This window comes from Thermobia domestica, chromosome 13 (assembly GCF_964235325.1).
Source record: "Thermobia domestica chromosome 13, izTheDome1.hap1.1, whole genome shotgun sequence".
NCBI lineage: Eukaryota > Metazoa > Arthropoda > Insecta > Zygentoma > Lepismatidae > Thermobia > Thermobia domestica.
The window spans coordinates 64,992,310-65,019,236 of record NC_137466.1 but is presented as its reverse complement, the minus strand read 5'-3'; the positions used below and the strand labels follow the sequence as shown (position 1 = coordinate 65,019,236).

Below are 26,927 nucleotides of genomic sequence, written 5' to 3'. Positions count from 1 at the left end.
GTCGAGTCGAGATTTTTAAGAGCCGTCTCGACTCGACTCGTGTCTCGACTCGAAAATTCGAGTCGAGAAATACGTTTGTCTCGACTCGTCTCGAATTTTACAAAGTGTGTCTCGACTCGAATCTCGACTCGAATTCGAGTCGAGTCGAGTCGAGATTCGAGACATGTCTCGACTCGAGCGCATCCCTACAGCTTGCGCAAAGTGAGCTTTGTGATGGACAAATATTGTGTGTGGGGGTTTTCTTGGGATTCTCCCGTTTGATCCCACTTTCTTCATTCCACTATTTCGTTCATTTCTCATCATCACCGTCTCCTTTACCCTAGCCGACATAACCATGTTACGTAATACCTAAAGATTTCATTTCATTTTCTTATGAATTTGTGCAAAAGCAGAACACTCTTACAAGAATAAAGCTTAATAATAAGTTTTATCAAGTATAGATATCCTGTAAGTTTCGTAAGTTTGATAAGTAAGTAAACCATATGAAAGTCAATTTAGGGAAATTTATGAGAAAGCGTCCATATTCTTTTCTTCCGTAAAAACAGTACCTTCAAATCTAGATTAATTTCCACATTTTTTTTTTAATTTTGCAACCTTTGGCCTCAAGTGTGATAATTAATAGCATAACAAAACTTAAGAATAACTAAGAATAATTTACACAAATTGTTTTTTTAATTTTGCAACCTTTGGTCTCAGGTGTGATAATAGCATAACAAAACTTAAGAAAAACCTTTAAAAAGTCAAATTGACTATTACTGAAAATTAGCAACAAATTAAACAATTTCAAATACATGATTTCAGCATCTGACAATGACATCCATGTCAATGTCTTGAAGAATGTCGAACTCAATTGATACCAAGGCGAGGCTCCCCTTGCACATAGTAGATCTCAAATATTTTTTAATTAATTTTAATTCCGGAAAGCTCTATTCGCGTGAAGCCACACTGACAGAAAGAGTTAGGGCATTCTGAAATATTCATTTTTTTTGTTAGAAAATAGGTAGACCGCCAAATTTCGACACCTCGAAATATAAATTTCTCGGGGCATACTTGATGGAATCTGAATCATATGAACTTGCACTGGAAATCGATTTTGAATCTCCCATACTGAAGATGAATACGTTAACCAAATAGCCACAAAACTCAATATTTAATAATATCTTGGGTAAAATTCGATCTGAAGAGGTAGGGGACGCATCTCATCACTCCATCTCCCTACTTATTTTTGTCCATTGTATTTTTTTTTTTTTTTTTTTTTAAGGAAGGCGTTCCCCCACATTCTCTTTCACTTTTATTCCTGAATAATATGTGAATTAAGTTGTAAAATTGAACTTTTATAATATACTCCAATTCCTTTTACTAATATAATCTTCGCAATGTAAAGCTTCAGTTAGGTGAATTGCACTGTTTAAAAAGAGAATTCTCCTTTATAGTTGTGCGTTCGCTGTGGGAGGATGGCAATCCGAATAATTTTTCTTTAATTCTAGTTTATGCAATAGATCTGTTCCTTCATAACTTTGATAAAAATATGAACTACAACGGTAGAAATAGATATTCAAGTTAGATCAGTTTTTAATAATGAAGATAAGTGGAGGCAAGTCTTTAAAATTGGTGTGAAAATATCATTTGAAAATCTGGCATAATTTAGAAAAATCTAGCATAATTCAGGCCCGTACTTGGCACCATCGTGAATCACGAATGCTGGCAACAGTGGTTCAGAGAAAAAGAGCGAAAACGACTTCCGACTTCCGACTTCCGTTTGTGGTAGTAACGACCCTGGTAGCGACCAACGAGGGTGTTGGTTTGTGTTACGCTTGAAATTTCAGGATTATAATTAAAAGTAATAGCAGAGAAAGGTAATTACTAGTTTTAAAGTTGTGAAATACATTAACTATCATATCATTAATATTGTTTCTCATATGACTTCGATTACTGAGAAGAGTCAAATGTGCTTAAAAATCTGTCAGACAGTTTGGGGTAGTACATCAGTATAATGTTCGAGTTAGCAATTCTGGGTAAACTCTACAATACACGCTCGTGCTGGGCATCGATAAGTAGGGGCGCTTTAAAAGAGTATACTGGAATAGGGTAGAGTAGAATAGAATAGAGTAAAGCAAACTAAAGTAAATAGGGATAAGTAGGTTACGGGTAGGAACGGGTTAGCTTAAGGTTAGGGAAGTTGAGATCCATTTTCATAGAGTGTGTAATGGGTTAATTCTAATTGCGGGGGCCAATACAAACCCTGAAGGTAAATACGAATGACATTTAGAATCTCCTGCAACTCGTTTCTTGGCTCCAGAACCGAGTTCTTTTTTTTTGGGTTAAGTTTAGAGTTACCCCTCCGCTTTTTATAAAAAATTAGGAAAATTTACAGGAGAAATGAGGTAAGAAATGATAATTTGAAGTTTTTATTTGATGTTTAGGAATGTAAGTTCGGCAGAAGAGTTATGTTTAATACGAGAAAAGATATGTGGAAGTTAGTACTATTTGCCGGATGCGGAAGCATTGCGGAAGGTTTCAGCAGCATGGTAGTTGTAAAATATGGCGAACAGGTGTAACGGATGCGCAAAAATAATGAAGAAAACCTTTTAAATTTTTGTGAAACACACGGAGTACTGAAGAGAAATGTAACAATTTTTAATACTTTAAGCACTGTTTTTTGTATGTTACAAAGTCCAAGGGCAACTTCAGACTGGAGGGGCAACTCTAAACTTAAGCCTTTTTTTTTTTTAAGGCCTCCACATTCCCCTGCCGTTGCCAATTACTTTTGGACTTATTATAGGGCAGTCGCAACTTTGCCTCTGCCTTTATTTTCTCTCTTTACTTTTATTTTCGTGTATCTCTTTTTCGGCTATTATTCCTCAGCAGGTTGAGGTGAGGCATATTTTACTAGCATGGCATCTAATACTTTAAACCATGCCCTTTAATGTACCTTTTTTTATTTTTTTTATTTCATTTTTATTATTATTGTTTTCCTTTTTTTTTTACAAAAAACGGACAAACTTATTAAAGAATATTAAATATATAAAAGATAAATTTTCTTTTTTTATCATTTGTCATTCATTAATTTTTTTTTTTTTTTTGCACTATTTTGGGCTGCTTCCTCTACCGCCACCTGAAAGTAAATTAAAAGGAATGTACATTAATAACAATATAACAACAAGATACACAGTGCGAAACAAATATTGGTTTGTACAAATTTCTTCAGAGTTTTTCCTGTCTTTTATTACTTCTTTTTATGTTATTATTTGTTTATTTCTTGAGATCGCACCAAACATTCACATATAGGACACACAATTAACAATATGACACTAGCACTGACACTAAACACAAAACAAGAGTAGCGTCTTCCTATTCCGGTTTTCATTCCAGGAATTTTATAAAATGCATTTATTATTTGTAAGCAGAATTCTGTATGTTATATTTTCTCTAAAACTAGTTTGTGTTCCGTTCTCTCCATCTTCTGTTCCACATGTTTCCCACTACGTGTTTTGTCAATTCTTGGAACTTTAGCTTGGAACTTGGTAGCTTTATTTTATCCTATCTGATGTTTTCCCATGTTTCGTTTTTGAGTTCGTCTCTAATATTTATTATATCTTCTCTAGTTATAAAGTGTGCACAAGTCCATGTTACATGTTCGGGTGTCTGGGCCATTCCGCAGATACATGTCTGATTTTCTTCTATTGTGATCCTGTATAAATGTGACTTAAATGGTCCATGGCCAGAAAGTGTCTCCATGGTCTCCTTATTTAGGTTTGGCATCTCTTTCCTTACTTGTATCGTCGGTATGTATTCTTTAAGTTTCTGTCCTTTACTTGAGTTTTCCCATTCCCGTTGCCATTTCCTTTCAATAATTTTATCTAACTCTGCTTCGTTATTTGGAATTTGTCCTAGTATTTCTAAAATTTTTGCATTTTCATTATTTTTCGGCCACATCTTATAGGCCTGTCTTAGTACCTGGAAATGTATTGGTTCTTCCTGAGCCAGTACCTGTAGAGCCTCCGTTGACATGGTTTTTATTACATTTAGGGTTCTTATAAGTACCCCTCTTTGTGCCCGATTTATTGTTTGTCTTAGTTTTATGTTCATAAAAAGTGTGGCACCACACACTGGCACAATAGCTAAGTACTGGCATGATCACTGTTTTGTTGTAAGTTTGCAATATCCTCTTAGGGATTTGGTAGTCTCTTCTTGCTGTTGTTAGTAATTTGTGTGCTACTTTTTTGCTCTTATTCGTAATCTCCTCTATATGTTTTCCGTAATTTAATTTTTCATCTATCCATACTCCCAGGTACTTAAACTCTTTAACTCTGTCTATCTTTTTGTTGGATATCTTTAGAATAGGACCTCTTTGAATTTTCTGTCCAAAAATTGTATACTTTGATTTTGTTCCGGAAAGTGTTAAATTATTTGTTGAACACCATTTTTGTAGCTTTTCTAGTATTATGTTTCCCTTTCTTTCTACTTCGTGTCTTGAAGATGCCGACAACACTATCGCTATGTCATCAGCATAACCAGCTACTCCTTCTGTTTCTTCAAGTCGATTAAGACATTTCAAACATGGATCTATTACAATATCCCACAATGTAGGGCCAGATATGGATCCTTGTGGGCATCCTTTTGTACTATATGTAGTTACATTTTTATTTGGTGTTATGTATGTTGTGTTCCTATCGGTACAGTAATCTACCATCAATTCATACAGAGACTTTGGTACCCCCATTTCTTTAAATTGCTTAAATAGTGATGGCCACCATAGGTTATCAAAGGCCCCACTTATATCTACGTATATTACTACCTGATATTTCTCCGTCTTACCCTTTTCAATTAGTTCCAAAAGTCTCCTTATTGCAGTCTCAGTACTTCTTCCTTTCCGAAAACCATGTTGTAGCCTATCATTTTCTATATTTCTGTATTTGTTTAATCTTTTTACGATAACTCTTTCGAAGAGTTTGCCAATTGTATTTAGGAGACATATTGGTCTGTAAGCTTTTGGATCGTCGTTCATTTTGTCGTCATTCTTTTTGATTATGACTAAATTGGCTTTCTTCCAGTTTTTAGGTACCCTTCTCTGTTTTAGACACAAGTTGTACAGTCTTGATAAGTATGGTGCCCATTTCTCCACTTGATCCTTGTATATTTCTGATTTTATATTGTCCGGTCCTGCGGCTTTCTTGTTTTTCAGCATTTTTATGTATGCTATTATCTCTTCGTTCGTAGTTTTTTTTCTATTTGTTCATCATTTCTAGGTGATATTTTCATCTGATTTCGTACCTGCCTATGTTCATCGTTGTCTTTAGTTGGGTCGTCAGTCGGTAAGAGCTTTGTCATTAAATAATTTACTGTATTTTCCCAACCCTTGGTATGTTCTCCATTGTCCATTTTGAGGGTAGAAAGTGTTGTTGGCTTGTTTACTTTGTTACTAATTATTTTATATGGTTCGCCCCATATGTCTAGATTTATGTTTTCCCTTAAAAATGCTTTCCAACTTTTTAATTTTGTTTCTTTTAATTTATCTTGATATTTGCTTTTAATTTTTCTATATTTTTCTAATCTTCTTTGAGTTCGGCATCCCACGTGGCTTGGTATAATTTCCTTGCTTTTCTGGTTTTCGTTTTCAGATTTGGAACTCCCCATTCCAAAATTTTTTTGTTTTAATCGGTTTGTCATATTGTGATTTTTTTTTTTTTTTTTTTTTTTTTTTAACTTTTGATAGCGTTTATTATTTCGGCTTCTATTTTTACTGACAAATCATCCACATCATCATCATCATTTATATTCGGTAAGTTTATGTTTCTCCAAAGTTTTTCCCAGTTTATTCTTTTGGTGTTGTAGATTAGTGTGTTTGTTGTGCTTTCATATTTTCTTTCACATTTGTACCGTCAATCTCAAACATAATAACATTGTGCTCACTTAGCGTGGCCGTATGTAAGACCCTCCAGTTGCATATTCTGTTACTTAGTTGTAATGTTGATAATGTTACGTCTATATTCGATTCCCCACCTTGCGTGTTTCTAAATGTTGGCGGATGTCCTTCTTCGTTTATAACCACTAGCTCATTTTGCGCGATCATTTCTTCTAACTTTTTTCCTTTTTCATCCGTAATCCTACTATTCCAGATAGTTCGATGCTAATTGTCCACGGATCTCTAAATAGAATTAAATTTAATGTTTTGAAATTCTTGTTTCTATTTACTATAACTGCCATTGGTTTCTCTCCTGTGTTATTTTTGTTCGGTTTCTCCCCCGTGCCTGGTTTATCACCTGCGTTAGTTTTAGGTTTCTCTCCTGCATAGATAACTTCCATTGATCCCATCACCGTTAATTTATTGTTTTTGGTGTAGGGTTCCTATATGAGAATAATATCTATCTCCTCTTTTTCTGCTAATTCTTGAATCTCGTCCATGACCGTTATTGAGTTTCCTGCGTTTATCTGCATGATTTTAATCGTATTGTTTGCAGTTAATTCAACCATTTTGATGGTCAAGGATTAAAAATTTTGATGTGGCAATGTGGCCACTCTGCTTTATGGTCATAGACGATTCTCCCATATTGTTTAGCGAACTCTCTATACACCTTTTGCAAGTCCAGTGTCATTTTTCTTCTTTTGTATACTTTGTTGACATGTTCTAAAAGATTGTATGGATCAGATGTTATCCCATTTGCCTTTAGTTCTATTTCATCCACGTCTTCCAACTGCGGGAAGACAATGGTTTTTCCGAGTTCAATATGTTGTCGCACTAAGTGTCTCAATGCCGTAGTTAGTAATTTAGGTTGTTCTAATCTTCCAAGGATCATCTGCGTTTCAATGTTTTTATATAGTTTTTCCGTGTCCGGTATTTCTTTGTTCTCATATTTTTCCCTTCCTATTAGTAGTCTGTCCATCTTGTCAGATGCATCCCAATCTGTTTTCTTTTCCATCTCTTTAATACTTTCTTTCATTATTTTTGTTTGTGGGTGTTCTAAGTCTTTTCTAACTTCATTCTCATTGTACCCATGACAAACCGTCTCGCTCCATTCTTTTTCGTAATATTCAAGTGCCAGTTTTGAGCTACTGAGGAGTCTTGAGTCCATTATTTTCATTTTTAGAGTTAGTTTTTGTGTATTTTTTATTGTTTTGAATAATCTCTGGATTACTTCTTGCGGCTTTTTGCTCCATAACCCCATCGCAAGTGCTGGGACTAGAATTTCTTTTCTTATTTTATCTTTACTTATCTCCACGGTTAAAATAAATCTTAACACTATTTCTAGGTCTTCCAGAGCCGATTCTTTATTTGATCTTATATGGATGAAGTTGGTGCGAAACTTATTCGAGGAGTAATTTACTCTGATGACTTTGTCTCCCTCTTTAATATCCACATAATACATTTTGTCTATTTTAAAGTTTTCATGAGTTTTAACCACGTTCGCAGCAAAACCTTTTGGGAATGTTGTCAAATCAGGATTAATGAGATGCATTACACACGTATTCGTATCTTCAAGATCGATATATCCCCCTTCTATTATAATATCCTTTTCTGCGCTGCTTATTGGTGTTGATTTTTCTAGCCAATCTTCAAATTTTGCTTTTAAGAAATTCTTGCTTCTATTTTCAGACCTAATTTTATCTCTTATTATATTGGACTGACTTTTCTTTTTACTTTTTGTGTTTTTTCCTTGTTGTTTATAAATAAATCTTTCAGGATACTTATCCATCATAGTCTATCCTTGCGATGGTGCGCTCGTAAAACATTTTGTAGGTCGCGCAGTCCTTCTCTGATTTAGCCTCACATTTCTTTTTTCTTTTGTTGCACGGTATACAGATCTTTGCCTTGTCTTTTTCAATACAATTTGAACGTTCATGTCCATGTTTTCCGCACTGTATGCAGATTTTTTCCTCCTCCTTGCAATGTTTACTCACGTGACCATAGTCGAAACAAAACAAACACCTTGGGATAGTTACAAAGTCTTTGACTCCGTGGACCTCATACATCAGATTTATTTTACCTTCTCCAATCAGCTTCCTTCTTATACCGGCGCTCGTTTCGATTACGAGATGGCATTTGCTTTTGTTCTTGGGTCCCGTTCTAAAGCGTGGTTTTATTTCCTCTTTCGCTTTTTCTATTTCTTCTTCCTCAAAGTTCTGTTCAATTAATGTTTCTACCAGCTCTTCGTTGGGGTATTCCGCTGGAACATCATATATTATCAACAACGGTTTTTTCTTTTTTGGCTTTTCGACTTTAACAATCTGATGCAGGTTTCTGTTGTTCGTTATCTTAGCCATGTCTGCATTTGAGGCAGTTTCCACAATTAATGTATTTTTCGTTTCTTTCATTGCTGTCTATTTTGTCTAAATTGTGATAAAGGTAGAAAACGAGCCCTGCGGGTCTTATAACCCCTTTCGCTCGCTCAAGTTATTTTGTAAAGTAAGTAATTCTGCTCCCCGTAATTAGAATTTTCCGAATGTAATTTCTCATTTCTGCCAGCTGGAGCGGGCATTGTAAAGTTAACCCGCGAATTTTTTAACTCTTCAAAATGCAAGCATAGTTACTTAAGTAAGGCCTAGTGTGTCATATATGGGCTTAAGTTTAGAGTTGCCCCTATTGCACTAGTTAAGTATTTCTTCTGTGAATTTTACAGATTTGTTATCCCATACACTATTATAGCACTGTGACAAGTAAGTGGTAGTCATTCTTCAGGGATGCTTTTGTCATTGCATCCTTGATTACAAGGCATAAGATATTTTGAATTAGCTATGCTACGTATGGATTTAATTTACAATCAGTTCCCGTTTCATTTTAATATATTCTAAAAATAGTTATGCTTTGTTTTAGGATTAGGAATTATATTTCTGGGCATTACCGGCAGGTGTGGCCTGTTAACCAGTCACATAAGAGGAATGACTTCCTCGGCAAGCATAGTATCTGGGGAAGTAGTGAAGGAAAGAATCGACGTACAGTCTTCGTTAGGTTCTAGAAAACGCAAGCAAATCTCAGGATGGCCGGCCTGAAAAGGCATGTACACATTTTGACCGAGTTCATGATGTGTTTCATTTGGCTCTATGATAAGAGCGAATATTCCACTTGTAACCTCACTGTAGTCTGTGAAATTTTACAGTGAAATAAGTGTTCTAAGAAGTCGCTGTGAAGCCAACAGGAATAACGCGAAACAATATAATGGGAGCTTCACGACTATATAATCTTTCACAAGGGGAGTACTGCATACTTCACCACTTTAACAAAGCATCACCAATCTTGTAAATGTCAATGACCATAAATAGTGCTTCGGTATTCTAAAACTCATTCCTACTCTGCTTCCCAGTCCATTCAAAAATAAATCCCATCATCAGCCCTAATGGCAAGACTTCACTTTAGGCAAGGCAATGAAAGGAACCTATTCATCTGACCCGGTCCCCGGAGCAGTTTAGGAATCACATTGAAGTTGCTCCACTCGATCGTGATGTATGTCACATGGTATTATCATGGGTGGGACAAAACTATCCCTACGGGGCTTGTAACACCCTTCGCTCGCCCGCTCACTCAGGTATGTTTCGTAACATAAGTAAATCACTTTTTATTATTATTATTATTATTATTATTATTATTATTATATCAAAGTTGTGTGTGGAAAGTGGACTATACCATCTAAGCGTACAGCAGGAAAGGTATAAATAGTTCCAAGAAGTAACTGAGGCAAAAACAGTTCCAGGGTGAATTATGAACAGCAAGAAACCAGTGATAGCTTGTGAATAATACTAACAGTGACAGGATATCGCTGCTTGCCCAAAGTAGCTACTGCCATTAACTGGTAAATGTGGAAAGCTGCTAGTAAAACAAATTTTTAAGGCATTAAGATATTGTGCGTATAGGAATAATATGCATTCTTGTATGGTAGCAGCCCTCCCTGCTGGAATAGTGGCTAGTTCGTGTTGTTCTGATGCGCATGGTCCCGTGTTCGGTACCTGGTTGGAGAACACACACAAAATAAATTTCACAATCACTCACTTTTATTAATAATCTGTCTTCAGCCCAAAGGCATATCCGTGGGACGTTAAATTGCTCTCTCCGCTGGTCTTGTAGTTTTGGTGTGCACCTTAGACGCACCAGGTCCTGGTTTGGAGCCTTGAAATTTGAATGCATCACAGAGGTTCGCATTCTGTCGTAAAATGGAAGGCTACGTCTCGCGTAGCCTCCGGTCTAAAAAAGTACGGTGAACTTCAACAAACAGCAATAGGCTGTTATTCAAAGAAACTATTTTAAGCTAAATTTTATAGCCATTTACCTTTTGCCAGGTATGAGGTAGACCACCGCCAGGCTAAAGTCCTTATTGCATTCGTGTTTAACAATTACCTTTATTTGTTCATCTCAGACTGATCTATCTATATAATTTTTGAAAAGTATTGCACAACTTATTGCTTCTTTATAAATGATTATAATAATTTCTAACCTTGGGAACATCCGAACTTAACATTTTAACATTGATTCGTGAATTATTTAACATTGTTTTATCATGAAATTACCTTACACGTTATCTGCACTATAGAAATAAATATTCTAAACATGGATTTTAATATTTATGAGATAATCTAGAAAAGAACTTTACGAAAACGCGAACTACACACTTTACTCACTGTTCTTCTACATGAACTAACAAGGGAATAATAGTACTCGGTGATAAAATAGCGTGGCAAACTGCGTGGGAAACACGAAACTAGTAAAGCCCAAGATCGGTGGTTCGAATCCATTCTACGACATAACTTTAAAAAAAAAAAAAAAAAAAAAAAAAAAACTAGAAATGAAACGGTAGTGTCTATTAAAGTTGGATAGTATGTCAGAAAAAACCTTTCATAATAACGTAATCCACATCAGGAACTAACAAATTTGAGTACTTCCTTGGTTTGATTGATCTTAAGTTGAAACGGGCGAGGCCGTAGCACGATACTGTAGAGTGGGGTGTTAGCTGTTGAACAAGAAACGCCAAATCACAAGCAGGTCTACACATCCTATGAAAAAAAAGGCGTTTTTTAACGTAAGCTTTAAATTATGTACATATACAAGTTCAAATATACGTATATGTAACTTTAAACTAGATATTTCATTTAACTTTCCAGAGGGTTGCATTTTATTTTCATACGCCCTTGTAACTTTTAAAGTAATAAAATGAAAAACGTTGAAATTTTGTACAGTGCAAATATAGACAAGCACCATAGTTTCACATTTTGCAATACCACCAGGGTTAAACTGTTACCAACCCCGCATAGCTGTATTTTTTCTAATACCACTGCGTCAGGTTAGTACACATTTCAAATATACATGAAAAACAGAACTTACAATTTCACATTTACCATGGGGTGTTGCAAACTGAGGACGTTGCAGTATCACAAACATTGGAGGATACTACAACAGTAAGTCCGCAAGTGATACTTATGGGGTGACGCACATACAAAGTACATTAGTGTCAAATATTACAGTCACCATATGATGGATTTTGGATAAGTGTTTAGGTAAGTATCACATCGAATAATGTAGTCGTTTTCAGTAGACATTAAGGTCATAATGCCATTTACCTCAATTTGATATCTCAGTCCATTCCGGAGATGCGAAAAATGGTCAAAGGATCTTTCCTAATAAGGTAGTGAAATCAGCCCTTGATCCAAATTGGGTCCGTATTGACCCAAAAGGTTACCCTGGACTAAAACTACCTTTAAAAAAAAGACCCTACCTCTACCCTTACCGAATTATCGTATTATACATGCTCGAAATTGAATATTTTTTTAATTTTGGTGGGGTGGTCGAAAAATTTTGAAATTTTCAGATTGTATATACTATCTAGCTGTAAAGGTGTAATATTTTTCAAAACCATCGATGCGTACTTTCTTTATTTTTTTGCGTATTGAAAGTTTCAAAAAATTGTAGAACTTTTTTTTTTGGGGGGGGGACACGTCGCTGATTTTTTGATTAAAAAATTGTTATACCTTTAAATATAACGTATTTGGGGGGGGGTGAGCTGAAAATGATGGCAGCATTGTCAAAAAGAAATAAAACTGAAAACAAACACGTTTTTCGCACAGTTTTCTCATTGAAGGCCCCTTCAAACAATTCTTTGCCTGAGCTCAGTTTTCCTTTCTCTTGGTCTCTCCCGATTCTGTCGTTCTTCGGCTGCTTCGATTGTGTCCGTTTCGGAATAGAAACACCAAATATATCTCCGTAACTGTGCTTCCAGTGCAACTGACTTTTGCACAACGAAGTTACACACACCTCGTGTCGGCTTCTCGTATCTATCAGTGCTTGCTTGTCTGGCCATACACAGTAACGCTCTCTACCGCAAGCTGTGTAATATCGTTGTGCAAAAGTCGGTTGAAGTGGAAGCACTGTTACGGAGATATATTTGGTGTTTCTATTCCGAAATGGACACAATCGAAGCAGCCGAACAACAACAACAAGCGGAAGGGACGCAAGAGAAATGAAAATTGAAACTTAGGCAAAGGATTGTTTGAAGGGTCCCTCACCTTGAGGGGCCCTGAAATTGTGGGAATACTGTGTGAAAAACACGTTTGCTTTGTTTTATTTCTTTTTGACAATGTTGCCATCACTTTCAGTCCCCGAATAAAATATATGTTGTACCTAAGGGCATAACAAATTTTTTAACCAAAAAATCAGCGACGTGTTCTCTCCAAATATTTTTTCTACAATTTTTCAAAATTTTCAACACGCAAAAATATCAAGAAAATACGCAACGATGGTTTGAAAAAATATTACATTTACATCTAGATAGTATCTACAATCTGTGAAGCTTTCAGAATTTTTCGACCACCCCCACCAAAATTTAAAAACAATATTCAATTTTGAGCATGATACGATAATTCGGTTAGAGGAGGTGTTTTTTAGTTTTAGGTCAAGGGTAACTTTTTGGGTAATTAGCGACCCAATTTCGATCAAAGGCCGGTTTCACTATCTTACTAGGAAAGACCTTTTGATGTATTGCTTAAAATTGCGTAATTGTGAGAACTTTTTAAAGCACTTTTTAATTTATTTCGCTTTTGTGATATTACAACAATACTGTTTGGTAGGTATAATTACAAGTTCTCGGAATTACATTAATTTTAATCACACTTTACCAGTATTTCCGAAATCTCCAGAACAGTTAGGGATATAAAGTTGCTGGCATCTTGTCATATATTGAAAGCCATCTATACAATTGGGTGAGGTACTTCTCTAAACAGTTTATCCTACTGCTTCGAATTGATTGTTCCCACGCTTTCGGCCCTCGCTAACTTTGCCAATATGCCTAATATGGTGTATGTTTTCTTTTTCTTTTTTCTAAATCTTATTTTGGTGTCAGGAGTCACTTACCGACGTTAGTTACATCAAGTTACACCATGTATATTTTGTTTGTGTGTATGTGACGGCTGGGTGTGTATGAGTGAAATTCATCCCCCTGTGGAAAAAAAAAAATCGTAAACGAAACGTAGTATCTTTATTTTGACGTAACACAGTTCTTTCGCAAAATCATTTAGTAGTTGTGTAATATCATGCGATAACTGAAATAACTACTCTCAAGGAAGAAGCATACTCAATCGCAGCTATATGGTTTGTCTGAGGCCCGACTTCGATTTCCGGTGAAAGCGTGTGTGTTCTGATCTTAAATTAAACTGACTTACCTCGCCAACGCTCGCTCTGTTCCCTCTTTGGCAAATAGGTTACGAAACAAATTTCTCTAGTACGACTTGACAGTGAATGAGAAGGAAATAAGATAACTTTTTTTAAAGCATTAATAGCTCAACATAGTGCTTTTAACAATAGCTGGGAAAGTTCATAAATTTGACACACTGTTTTAGTTTGCATATTTTCCGTCTACTAGGTTAGCTGTGGCGCGCTATATCTTGCTGGTCTGGAAGTCTATAGGTCCTTCATAAATATTGTTAATTTATACAATCTGTCCTGAACTTTCTGTTCCGCATTTTGTATGATTTCTGCTGATATTCCATCTGTACCTGGAATTTTTCCAGTTCTTAGTTCTTGTAATGCTTTGTCGTACTACTCGGATCTGAGTATGAAGTCCTCTTGCCTCTTCTAGTTCCTCTATATTTTATAATTCTTCTAATTGCTTGTCGCTTCCATAGAGAGCCTTTTTAAATATTTCTTTCATGTTTTTATTATCTTCAGCTTGTCATGAATCCTCCTCCTTTATCTTTTAGTGCATTAATCTTTGGTTTCCGTCGTTTGAAGTTCACCTTGACGTTCTTTATAAGTCACATCTACTTTTCCCGTGTTCATATCCGTTGCTGTTTCTTCACATTGTTATCTCATCCCGCTTCTCCTTGGCAAGTCTGCATTTACGAATAATCTGATTTCATATTTTTCTATATTGTGTCTTAGTCTAATTGTTGTTGATGTTCTTCATTTTCCTTCTCTCATCCATTAAGTCCAGAATTTCCTTGGTGATTCCTTCCTTCCTTCCCATTTTTTCTTCATGACCTAACACTTCATTTGCGATAGTAAGCAATCCAGTTTTTATTGGGTCGATGCGTAAGTTCGTGCGGTTCTTACATTTTATATTTTATTTTGCTGTTCTGTTAATACAACATAGACATAGCATTAACATATTCTACGAGTGTAACAATACATTGCATACATTTTATCACTCACATTGCATACATTTCATGAAGTAATTCATTCAAACGATTTTCGTCAAAATCTGAAGGTCTTCCAGAACGTGGATCATCAGACAAATCAAACCGTCCTGCTTCAAAGCGGGAAAACCATTTCTGTACTGTTCTTTCAGCAGTTGCTTCATTCCTGTACACTGCACAAATTGTTCTCGCAGCTTCTGCTGCATTGGATCCTCGGTCAAACTCGAAGAATGTGACGGAAATGATCATTTTTCTCAACTTGACATTTCATATTAGTTTGTCCGTATCATAGTATCATATTGTCATATATATACAATAATACGTTCACAATCAAGGAAACTTTGTTTCACAACACACACAATCCAAACTACGGTAAAACATCGGAATGACTATAAACAATCGCTTCATGCTGCATTATCGCCAACTCAAAAGAAAACCGCACGAACTTATGAATCACCTCAATATATGAATGACTGTTTCTTGTTAATTTCCTTCTCGAAAGCAGAATAAAGGGCAACAGTGCGACAATGTCGCAGAAAGAAAATGTGGACTGCAGAAAGATTGGCTAATCTCTAGATGAAAATTACTGCCTCAGAAAGATTGTCTATTCTAAATAAAAATTACTGTAGCAGAAAGATTTTCTTCTCCGTAAATAAAACACGATTCAGAACAATTCAGCGTTTGGTAGTCATGATAATATACCGATAAACTTGAGAGGGGCGAAAGAGAAGAGTAAGTGCACATACAGTCGCAAATATGAGCGCTATAGTGCATGCAACCGAGTCGGGATCCTAGCAGACAACTGTCTGATAGCAGGGTGCCTGTTAAGCCATTGTGCATTGCTTGGTAGCACTGCCGTCGTGGTTAACATGATTGTGATACTTAAAACATTGCTACCTCAGGACGATTTGTGAGAGCTGGGGATTTCTAATTAGCAACATTATGACTAACTGCCCTGCAGCCAGTCACTTTTTGAAGAGATTGGCGTAACTGATACATATGTTGATTTACTTCCAGGTAAATGGACCATCTGCTGGTTACAAGGGAAACAGGAAATTTTCAAAACTGTTTTATGTCAGAAATATGATAGTGAATACTACAACTATTTCAAGCTTATTTGTGGGGACAAATAATGTTTAAAGATGTGACACTCAAAGTAGAAAAAAATTCAACGAAGCTTAAGTGATTAATCCAGCGTTTCCCAACCGGTGTGCCGCGAGGAAACCGAAACAAATTATTAATTCTATAGGAACCAAATTGCAAGACATAGGGGAAAATGTATATTTGTATTTCACATTACTATGAACCTCTACTATAAATCTACAATTTTAAGTTTCATACTGTGTTACTTTTCTGTACATTTTTAATGTTGAAAAACGTATTTATCATTGTCATGACCATTATTGCTCGTTTATTGTTGCAGACTATTTCGTAACTTGAAATTTTAACATATCATTCAATAAATTCAACAAAGCAAACATGCATACAAATTACCTACATTTGTGTTTTAAAAGTATGGGAGATTTGTTTATTTATTCGTTATTTAGTGATCTTCCCTTTTAGTTAAAGGTTAGATACAGTTTTCGAAAGAGAAAGTGGAGTTTTAAAATCCGAGTCCTATATTTCATTGCAATTGTTTTCTATTTTAAAATTAGAATAAAAAATATGCATAATGATTTACCACGGGGGAAAATTAGTGATCGAGCTTTCTTCTCTGTAAGAAGGAGATAAGTAATCACATAAAAATACCACGGTATTTTATATTTACAAATAATAATGGTAAGATATATATATATATAATATGGGTGTGCCGCGAGAATTCAAGTTACACCTGTAGTGTGCCTAAGTTGAAAAAGGTTGGGAAACGCTGGATTCATCGCATGTGTTTTAAGCTGTATGTAAAAAATAAATAAGTAAATAAAATAAAATGAAAAAATAAGTATCTGCACTTCTTTTTGGGTAAATATATGTGGGGATGTCTTGATTGGTTATTTATTCAGTTATACAGCCGTATAAGCTCCCTGTATATTTCTTCATAAATAAAAGGCTTGAAAGTAAAAGTAGTTTAGAAAAATAGAATTGTAAAACCCTTTTTGATTTTATGGGCTTGAAAATTTTGTTACAATTTTACTATATGCTTGCAGAAAGTTTTTGGATTTTTCGTAAGTTGTTGTAGAAAGTTGAAAAACGTTCTACTTTGGGGATTTCTTTCTTCATTCTTTCTCGTGCTCTTATTATTATTATTATTATTATTATTATTTTTTGTGTGTGTGTGTGTGTAACTTAGTTAAATTTCTTTGTTCTTTAGCTTGCCTGTATCAGGTTTTCCAATTTTCGTCTTTTTTCATAACTTCTTAAATTTCAACTCACTTCATGACTAAGCCGTCATCATTCCCATCAATTCCTGGGTAACTTCCACAGTTCTTAATTTGGTTTGTGAATCTCTCCTTAAGGTGTATATAATCTCTTTGGCACGTCTGTAAATCTTCTACCATTTTCCACGTATAAATTCTGCGCTTATGTTTCTTGAACAAAGTACAGTATTTGCTACTACTAGCTTGTGTACTTCGTGTCAGTCTTCAGTCCTCAAATTCAGTCAGTCTTTCTCCTCCTTCATTGCGTTTTCCTAGTCTATATTTTTCTACTGTTCTCCCTTCTGCCCCTTCTCCCATGATCACATTCCATTCTCCTAGCAGAGTAAGATTTTCTTCGCCTTGTGCGTCTTTCATGATATTTTCAACATGTTCATAAACTTGCTCTACTTCTTCATTGTGCACTGTCATTGGCATTTATACCTGAATAATAGTTGTATCACATGTTTTGATAGCTAGTTTTACTGCTATTAATCTGTTGTTTACTATGTTTTATCTTCTTACTTGACGTCCTGTCTTTTTATTCATTACAAAAATCCAACTCCAGTGACGCCTTTTTCCGTACCCTTGGTTGAATATAATCAAGGGAGTATTATTACCGTATAATTTTTAACGGGATATGGATGACCACCGTTAAAGTCACCGACAGTCTTAAATATGTTAACGGATTGACTGCATTGTGGCTCATTCCATGTCAAATCACTCAGGAAAAATCCGAAATGTCACCCATCGATTCAGATTTTAATGGACTTTCGTGTACTTGTTAACACTACTATGGTATGAAGACCTGTAAAATTTTTCTTCCGATATCCTAATAGTTTGTGAGGAATACGAGACCAGAATTCCAGGCATCTCGGTCGTTCTCGAGGCCATCTAATATTTCGTAGAGCATAGTACAAAAATACATATCTCAGTATCTACGCAATGTATCACTTGGAAATTTCTATCCGAGGTTTATGTAAGTCTGTAGAGCTAATGAAAACAAAGAAAATAACACCATCAAGATTGCTGTACATTAAGGGTGACAAATGCACCCTTGCACTTCAAAATAGTTAATTTTTGTGTAAATTTCTAATTTTACATAATGCGCATTATTGCTGTGGGTCGGACCAATTACTTTGCCTTTTTTTTTTTTTTTTTTTTTTTTTTTTTTTTTAAATTGAACCTTAAGATATGTTCTAAGAGACTGTAAAATAAAATTAATGATTTTTGAATGTTTCGTTTAGTAATTCTCGTTTAACCGTTTAAGGCCAACGCGCCAGCTTTTCGTGTCATCTGTGAAGTGTTATTCCCATTGATGCAAGCAAGGTATTGGCACATTATTGCTCGATTCACTCACAAAGGTCTCAAGTAATCACTAAGTATACGTTTTATTTGTGTTGAAGTGTGTGGGAGTTCAGAGAAGCCGGATAACCAGGCTAGAAACATTCATTCTCGAAGTTTTATAGTTTTTTTTTTTTTCCTCCTGTTTGCCGAACTATTAACGTAATCAAAGTGAATTTAATGTTAAAATTGAATTAATTTTCCGAATCTACAATCCATTATGTTTCAAATAACGTAGAAATAAAGGCTATATGATAGTCCGGGGGGGGGGGGAGTACCGGATTATTTTTCGATTGGGAAGACGTACTTTCATACACGTAATTTACAAATAGGAACAACAGCACCAATACAAAATACAGATCAAAACTCAATTTCGTACTTCTTATCAACATTTACGACAGTTACATTTTAGTCTTCAAAACGAAATAAAAATAATGATTGAACTTTTCCACTACATTAAATTGAAAATTTGTAACCAAAGAAATATGCAAAACTCCTTGTGCATGAAATCAATTTCTTACCTCAGCATATGCCAATCACAGTGATTGCATTTCACTATTTGAGACTGAAGGAACTTGCTACTTCGTTTAAGCAAAACGCAGCCTGTATTGTTCCTCCACAAACTGAAACTCCTTATCTGAGAAATAATATACTCTTCCAGTACCTGTAGTAAAGGGGGCGCACACAGAACAAATAATATTGGATATCGTAACATGACACACGTCGTCTTTTCCTGCAGAAGGCCAGTAAAAAGATGGAGCCGGTCCAAAGGGGTGCATAAACTTGACTTCAACATCATTTTCCTCTTCATCTTTACCTGACGCTAACCCAAAAAACCAATGGTTATTGTAAACACATGCAAGATAAGAATTAGTGATTATGTCCGCGATGTTCATTCGAGAAGATGTCTTTTCTTCAGTAAAATGAAAAATGGAACTGAAATCTGGATCAGCACTGATTCGCTTTGTCCCAATCAAGGTTTGGTTTAGAGGAGAGAACTGATGATATGATCGTGTTCCAGGAATTGTTTTTGCACCAGAAAAACGATTTTGTAGTTTTTTTTGCGTGTATCTGAGAGTTACTTTTTTCAGTAAGCTAAAATTTATGTGTTCAATGCGAGATCTACAGAAGGTAAAAGCTTTTTCTAGCGTATTTAAAAAATCAGAACATCTTTGAAGGCTTTCTTTAGTAAGCAGACGTTTAATTGTCCCACCAATACCATCACATGGGGATTTACCATGGCTTGTAGCAAAAATGACCATGATGCACTTAAGGAGAAATCCTCCTAATGGTAACACAAGTTCATGAAGTTTTTACAATTCTTGTACTTCTTGTGATGCGCAGCGCATCCATCACTAAAGTGATTTACATTTTTGACATAAGGAAATTGCTCTTTCAGAAAAGAAGTTATTTGTTTCTGAGTCTCATAAACAAATGCGACATCGTGTTCCAAGTCATCTGATATCACACACAAACTAGAAACAGTCAGGTCTGCAGATCCAGGAAGACGTGTATATAGTACTGCTGGGTATAGGGTACAGGAATCAGTAGACCAGTGATACCCTTGAACTTCGTTTTGAATCATGTAGAAATAATTTTCACTGAAGTCCATCAGAACGACGGCTGTCTCTGGCTCAAGATTTTTCTTTCTGTCCTTTAAGAAATGTGACTGTCCTTTGGAGATAAATAAATGTGGCACAAGCTTTTCAAGCTTTCGTATCAAAATTGTCACGTGCCCAGTGTGACAATACTTTTCACCAATTCTGTTCGTTGATACCCACTGGGAATATGTTACTTCCTCCCCAGGATCAAAATCCTCGAATTTTGCAATCAGAAGCTGACTCAATTTTCACTGGAGGGACACTCGGAACAATGCCTCAGCATGCAATCCCGACTGTACACAGAACAAACCAGATGACGGATCAGGTCTTGATATGTCTCTTCCATATGACGTGCATGCAGTAGGAGAATATCGTTTTGATGTATTGTACACACGGAATGTGTCCCAGCAGAACCTGCTAATACACACCACTTAGAACGTAGCGTGCAAAATTTAGAAAATCCAGTTTTAATGTTGGGATGTTGATGTTTAAATGTAGTATAATTCTTTTAAATTCCCAAGTAATAATCGCTTCTCCATGTGTACATTTTTTGAAATACTGTTTTTTCAGGTAGAATTCTGGAATATTCATAATCAACGTAGAAATTCTTTACTATTTGAATTGTATCTTCACTCAGCTGTTTTCCCTTTCTAAATTCAGGAATAGCTAAAATTCCTTTATTCTTCAGAACTTCCCTTGCTTGCCGGACGGCATATTCACCCACATTAAATTCATCGACAATCTGTTTCCTGTTCCAAGATGAGGGCACTAAAGTTAACAGTTGTACTTTTTCTCTTCTAGTGATTTTACCTTGGAGTTTGGCCTTTATTAAATCAAGAAGTTTATCCATATCGTGAGCCTTTTCTTTCACATCTTTTGAAATTTTACGAGAATCTTGTTTAGATACAAGCTCTTTTCCCACAACTTTGCGTATTTTACTTTTCAGAGCAGAACTTGCTGGGTCAAGCTTTCTTTTAGCATATGCAGGCTAGCTGTGTGACGGAATGGCATGGAATTTTAGAGGTGACTCCGCTAATGCTGTAAGTGAAACATTAAGATGCTCTACAGTTTCGTTTTTTGCGACAGATTCTTCTAAAACAGATACATCGTGTTCAGTAAATCCCCCCACGTCTTTGCAGTCAAAGGAAATCCAGGTTTGTTTCTGCAATTACCGCATATCTTTTGTCCAGGAATAACCTTTACAGAGTCAGTGTTTTTATTAATTCATTAGCAGAATCAACACTTTTCGCAAAGTTTTTTTCAACTTCAAGTAATATGTTTGATTTTCACAAACATTAGTTAACAAATCAGAACTTATTCCACTCCTTTGGGATAACAATTCTTTCTCGGGTGCACTGATAATACAATGCAATTTGACCACCCGTGTGTAGCTGTTTTTGTGGCATTCACTTTTAGTTTCCTTTCCTACACTGCACTGTTCTGATTCACTTCGCGACATCGTTGTAGGCCAAATTATCACTTGACGGGATGAACAACACCGTCTTGCAGCAACCCCAATAAGTATTCAGTGTTAAGCACTCAACCCGACATAAACATCTGCACAGAAACAGCTGAAACCGAAATGAACAAGTTACTGTACGGCCACAATGCAGAATCAGGCAAGATTAGACATGTTCCTACTGCTCAAACAAGATCTTTCACGTCAGCTTGGCAGTTCAAGACACAAGTTGCATGTTCGCGTTAACTAAACGATTTTCAATCCGTAACTAGTCCTGCATTAGATTTGATAGTTTATTATGCATCGTGTACATTTACAGCTAAAAGATCTGAAATGAAGAAATGAAATTTACTCCCCTCCTACAGTTGCAAATTCGGTCAATCTCATTTCGTCTCAAATACTGAAACCTACACAATACCTAAAAATAACAGAGAGTTTAGAACTTCAGATGGAGAAAGTATTTTATTCGGGTGCTCATGAAACGAACATTTGTCCGTGTGTACAGGATGTCTCAAAAGTCCCCTGACATAGGGTAACTCGGTTATTATCTGAATTACAACAAAATGTAAGAGGGGGAAATAGTCTCCAAATATGATGTTTTCAATCTAAAGTGAAGGAATTTTTTAAATCGAACTAGCCGTTTGGGCTGTATACTCTTTATGTATCCAATGTTAAAATGAAAATGCAACATTGCCATTTACGTGGACCCACAACATAAGTGAATGAAGTTACTGTCTTTTACGCTAACGTGTCGATGGCCAGCCCCATTTAAAACATGACCCCTATTCACCATACTTTTACAAAATTGATCCACCTCCCCCAGCCCCTCTATTAATGACAACGTTGCATTTTCGTTTAACATTGGGCGCATAAAGAGTGCACGGCCCAAACGGCTAGTCCGATTATTTTAAAAAAATCCTTCACTTTAGATTGAAACATCATATTTGGAAACTGTTTTTCCTCTTACAATTTGTTGTAACTATGATAACAGTTACCCTATGTCAGGGGACTTTTGAGACACCCTGTATATTTAACAACTACGAACGTAAGATCTTTGACACTATAGATACATATATCAACAAATATATTAAATAAATGTGTACTCTTCAAGTCATACAAAACTTTGCATTATGACTAAAAGCTTGTACTTTAGTTTGTGCGGTTAGGTTAAGTTTGGTTGGCATGACTTTTATCTGGCACTGGCTTCCCCTTGACTGTTATATAACCTTCATTTCTACTTTATTTGAAAGATAATGGACCGTAGATTTGGAAAATTAATTCAATTTTAACATTAAATTCACTTTGCTTATATTAATAGTTCAGCAAGCAGAAAAAAAAAAAAACTAAAATTTCGAGAATGAATGTTTCTAGCCTGGTTATCCCGCTTCTCTGAACCCCCACACAGTTCAACACAAACAACACGTATACTTAGTGATTACTTGAGACCTGTATAAGTGAATCGAGCAATAATGTGCCAATACCATGCTTGCATCAATGGCAATAACACTTTACAAATGACACGAAAAGCTGGCGCGTAGGCCTTGAAGGGTTAAACGAGAATTACTAACCGAAGTATTCAAAAAAAAACATTAATTTCATTTTACAGTCTCTTAGAACATACCTTAAGGTTTAATTTAAAAAAGAGCGGCAAGGTAATTGGTCCGCCTCACAGCGATAATGCGCATTGTGTAAATTAGAAATTTACACAAAAAAATAACTATTTTGAAATGCAAGGGTGCATTTTTCACCCTTTATGTACAGCAATCTTTGGTGTTTCTTTTTTTTTCTTTTTTCTTTTTTTTTTTTTCATTAGCTCTACAAACTTACATAAACCTCGGGTAGAAATTTCCAAGTGATACATTGCTTAGATACTGAGATATGAATTTTTGTATTAAGCTCTACGAAATATTAGATGGCCTCGAGAACGACCGGGATGCCTGAAATTCTGAAACTTTGTCTCGTATTTCTCACAAACTGTTAAGATTTCGGAAAAAAAAATTTTACAGGTCTTCATACCTTAGTAGTGTTAACAAGTACACGAATTTTCATTAAAATCTGAATTTGTGGGTGACAAGGCCTGGATGATTTGACGTGGAATGAGCCTTGTCGAACACGATCGAGATAATCGCTGTGACTGTCTATGGCATAATACATTTGAAGAATTCGCTTTCGTTCCAGTTACCGTGTGGAATAACTGTCAGATGTACTAACTATAGTTCTATGAGTAACCACTCGTAACATTGACAATCTTGAACTTCGACGTTTCACTGAAGGTACCAATTTTCTAAGACAATCAACATTGCTTGAAGAATTATATTGTCGGTGAATTTCTTTTAATGTGTAAACAAATTAGAAAAGCGTCCTTTAACTAAGTACGTGCTTGTTTACTATCGAAATAAAATCGTATTGGGTTAATGTAGCAGAGTTCTAGGGAATTTTCGTCTTACATTTGTGTTGCTTTCTCTTTATAAAGGTTGGAGTTCGTTGAAAAAGCAACCATTATACAAGGTGGACCAAAATATCTTGAAATGCCTTTAAACTTTTAAATTAATAGATTTATAAGAAGTTATATTTTTTAAATAGCTCAACGTCAATTACATAATTCAGATGTTCATGCTAAACAAAAACTTACGATACCACTACAAACTAAGAATGCTACAGTATCACAAACATTAGACTATCACTTTCGTTATATTTTGCAGCGTTTACCACTTATTAGGATGTTTCCGCAATTTTGGACCACCTTGTATAATATGAATATAGGCAATATGTTTTATGTAAATAGTCGTGTCGGAAAGTCAATGTATTCGAAATGTGCGTTAATTGTGCAACAGCCCACATTTTCTCCAGTGTGTTCCATCCTTTAACATTCCTCCAGAGTACTTCCTCATGGCAGCATAATTAACGTACACGCCTTAGGGTCTCATTGGGTTTTGTAGTGGATAGATACCGTACCCATGACTCTTCTCGGATTTCTCCCGTTTCCTGTCAGTTTCTTCATTCTACCATTTGATTATCATAAGTTTCCCTTCGCCCTGACGGATAATTGTGGGTCGTTAAACTCGAAGAAAAGTCTTTGACGCAATAGACCTGTGTTCGACCACGTTTGAATTCCACATTTAGCTTGTAGGACGTCGTCTCACATAGCCTTTCAGTGCTGAAACGGACCTGATCCAAACTAATCAACCGGTCTAGCTTTTTATGAAGCTCGTGTCGCTACTTTCACTTTCCCCGTTACTAAACTTCAACCAACCAATGACCTGCATTATTTTTAATGTATATATTTTTTTCCATGCTTATCATGACACGTTTAGCTTTAAAACTAAGTGGCTTATGCAATCCCTTTTCTGTGTGTGTTCGCAACTAATATAAGCATCTTGTACGTAAGAAAGCTAATGCACCTCGCTGGCGACTATGCAGCTACTATTAACAATATGTTTGAAGGCATAGCAACAGTTTCCAATAGTTGAGTATACTTTCCCTTCTGCTGCAACATTGTAAATGATACATTGTTCATTATGTATTATAATACTGTTTTTAAATCATAAAGTAACATCGAGGTCATAAAGAATGGGCCACGGGACCTAGAACAGTGAGAGATCGAAATCATTTTCAGGTTTCAGCTTGTTAAGAGACTTTGGAAGCTCTTTCGTAAAGATCTACTTATTTTTTGTTAATTTTTCTGTTTGCTTAATGTTCTCACAGACGATAGATTGTTAATTAAAATGAGGGATATGAACAAAGTCCCCCAGTTCCACAACCATTCAGCAATTTGACAGAATAATGTTGATTAGATTTTTATTATATGATGATTGTGTTATGAAATCGTGTAATGTAGTTCCACTTTTCGTATCGAATACTAATGGCAACGATGTCCTTGTAATTGCAGGTTCTCTACCTTCTGTGAACTGCTGTGAAGATGTCTGGTCGTGAAGGTGGAAAGAAGAAGCCCTTGAAACAGCCGAAAAAAGACAAGCAGGAAATGGATGAAGAGGACCTTGCTCGAAAGCAGAAAATGAAGGAGCAACAGAAAGCTCTAGAAGCGGCCAAAGCCAAGGCTGCTCAAAAGGGACCGCTTGTTGGGGGTGGAATCAAGAAGTCTGGAAAACGATGATGAAGTGGTGCGTGTTAACACAATTTTTTCTTGTCGGTAATGAAAGAGATGGAACATTTAGGACAAGTTGGGCTACTTGGTGAATTATTTTTTTTTCTGCATTTTAAAGTATTTCATGCAGCTTTTACCGTACAACATTCGGCAAATTTTCAAAGGTATTATTTCAAATCACATATCCTAAGTTAAGACTTAGTATCATTTGTAATATAAGTTTGAATAAATTTTCATACATGAATATTTCAGTTTTACTTAATTAACCAATCATTTTATTTTGTTGATTTTTTTTCTGGGTGGCAGCCCGTGTGGCATTGTGTATAAGAAACCTACATGGGTGTAACCTATATTCTCAACAGGAAGAACTGTTCATTTGCCATTAGGCATATATGCATGCACCAGAGTGAGGGGGGGGGAATCTATAATTTTGCATGCATACGTTCCAATTGCTGCGAGTACATATTTTCATTGATCGTTTGATGAGTAGCAGGTGTTATCGATCAACATTTCAAACATTCCACCCAACAGAGAGCATAACTTTTTTCTTTTGTTGATGTAGGTGTGGGTTGATTAATGTGGTAACAATCCATGGTAACGGTGTTGCGGTGTACCGTAAAGAACCTACTTCTCATCATTGCACATAAGCACTGTATCTAGAAATGTCCTTTACTCGAAGATACACTACGATTTGCTCAGGTGCTTTGTCCCAGTCCGTTTATACAATTTCCCAAGCTGGTGAAACTGTTCACGAATAGTTTCTACACTGCAATTGAATGCTTCTCCCCACTGGCGCAAATCCCGGGGGGACATGTCCGCCCCAATCTTGGACCTGGGGGACTGTCCCCCCAATAATCTGACTTAAGTGTTTTTTGGGATAAGTGTGATGATTTGTGCCCGACTGCCACAAAGGAAAGTGAGATGAAATTTCGTTTCTCTTAGCTTTTCCATTTTTAATGAAAATGAAGGCGTGTGACTGTGCGTGACGTAACCTAATATGAAATCTTATCTCCTTTCCCCTAGGTCCTAGCACACGAAGACTATATAGATTGTCCAATGTCAGTAGAACCTCTCTTTTCAGTAAATGCACATTTAATCTATTTGTAGTATCAGCCTAGGCATCTATTCATGCTTCGTAAGCTAACTCTATAGCCTATGGAACCCGGAGGTTTAATGCCGCGTTCACAAAAGCTCTCTACTGACTTTTATCCTTAGCCAACTGGATCCAGTTTCTACTTTGTATTCCTATTTTTGCTAGATTCATCATAATATTGTCTTCCCATCTGCGCCTAGGTCTTCCTAATGGTAGTTTTCCTATTGGTCTTACCGCTAACAGTTTGAAAGCGTTCCTACTTTCTTCCATCCTGGCTATATGTCCTGCCCACCTAAGCCTCCTAGACTTGATGACTAACAATGTTTGGTAAGCCGTATAATTTACGTAGTTCTTGTTATGAAGT

The 26,927-nt window shown here is 35.9% G+C and overlaps 1 protein-coding gene across 1 annotated transcript; it reads left to right on the top strand.

The window, feature by feature from the left end:
• Positions 1-1,699: 1,699 nt before the first annotated feature.
• Positions 1,700-25,714, top strand: LOC145668193 (translation machinery-associated protein 7 homolog). Its single transcript, XM_081735835.1, has 2 exons — positions 1,700-1,856; positions 25,255-25,714. Exon 2 carries the CDS (start codon positions 25,285-25,287, stop codon positions 25,477-25,479), a length of 195 nt encoding a protein of 64 aa, XP_081591961.1. The 5' UTR covers positions 1,700-1,856; positions 25,255-25,284; the 3' UTR covers positions 25,480-25,714.
• The last annotated feature ends 1,213 nt before the right edge of the window (positions 25,715-26,927 follow it).

Excerpts from the sequence above, each read along its gene's own strand:
- LOC145668193 (XM_081735835.1), top strand. The coding sequence starts at position 25,285 with ATGTCTGGTCGTGAAGGTGGAAAGAAGAAGCCCTTGAAACAGCCGAAA.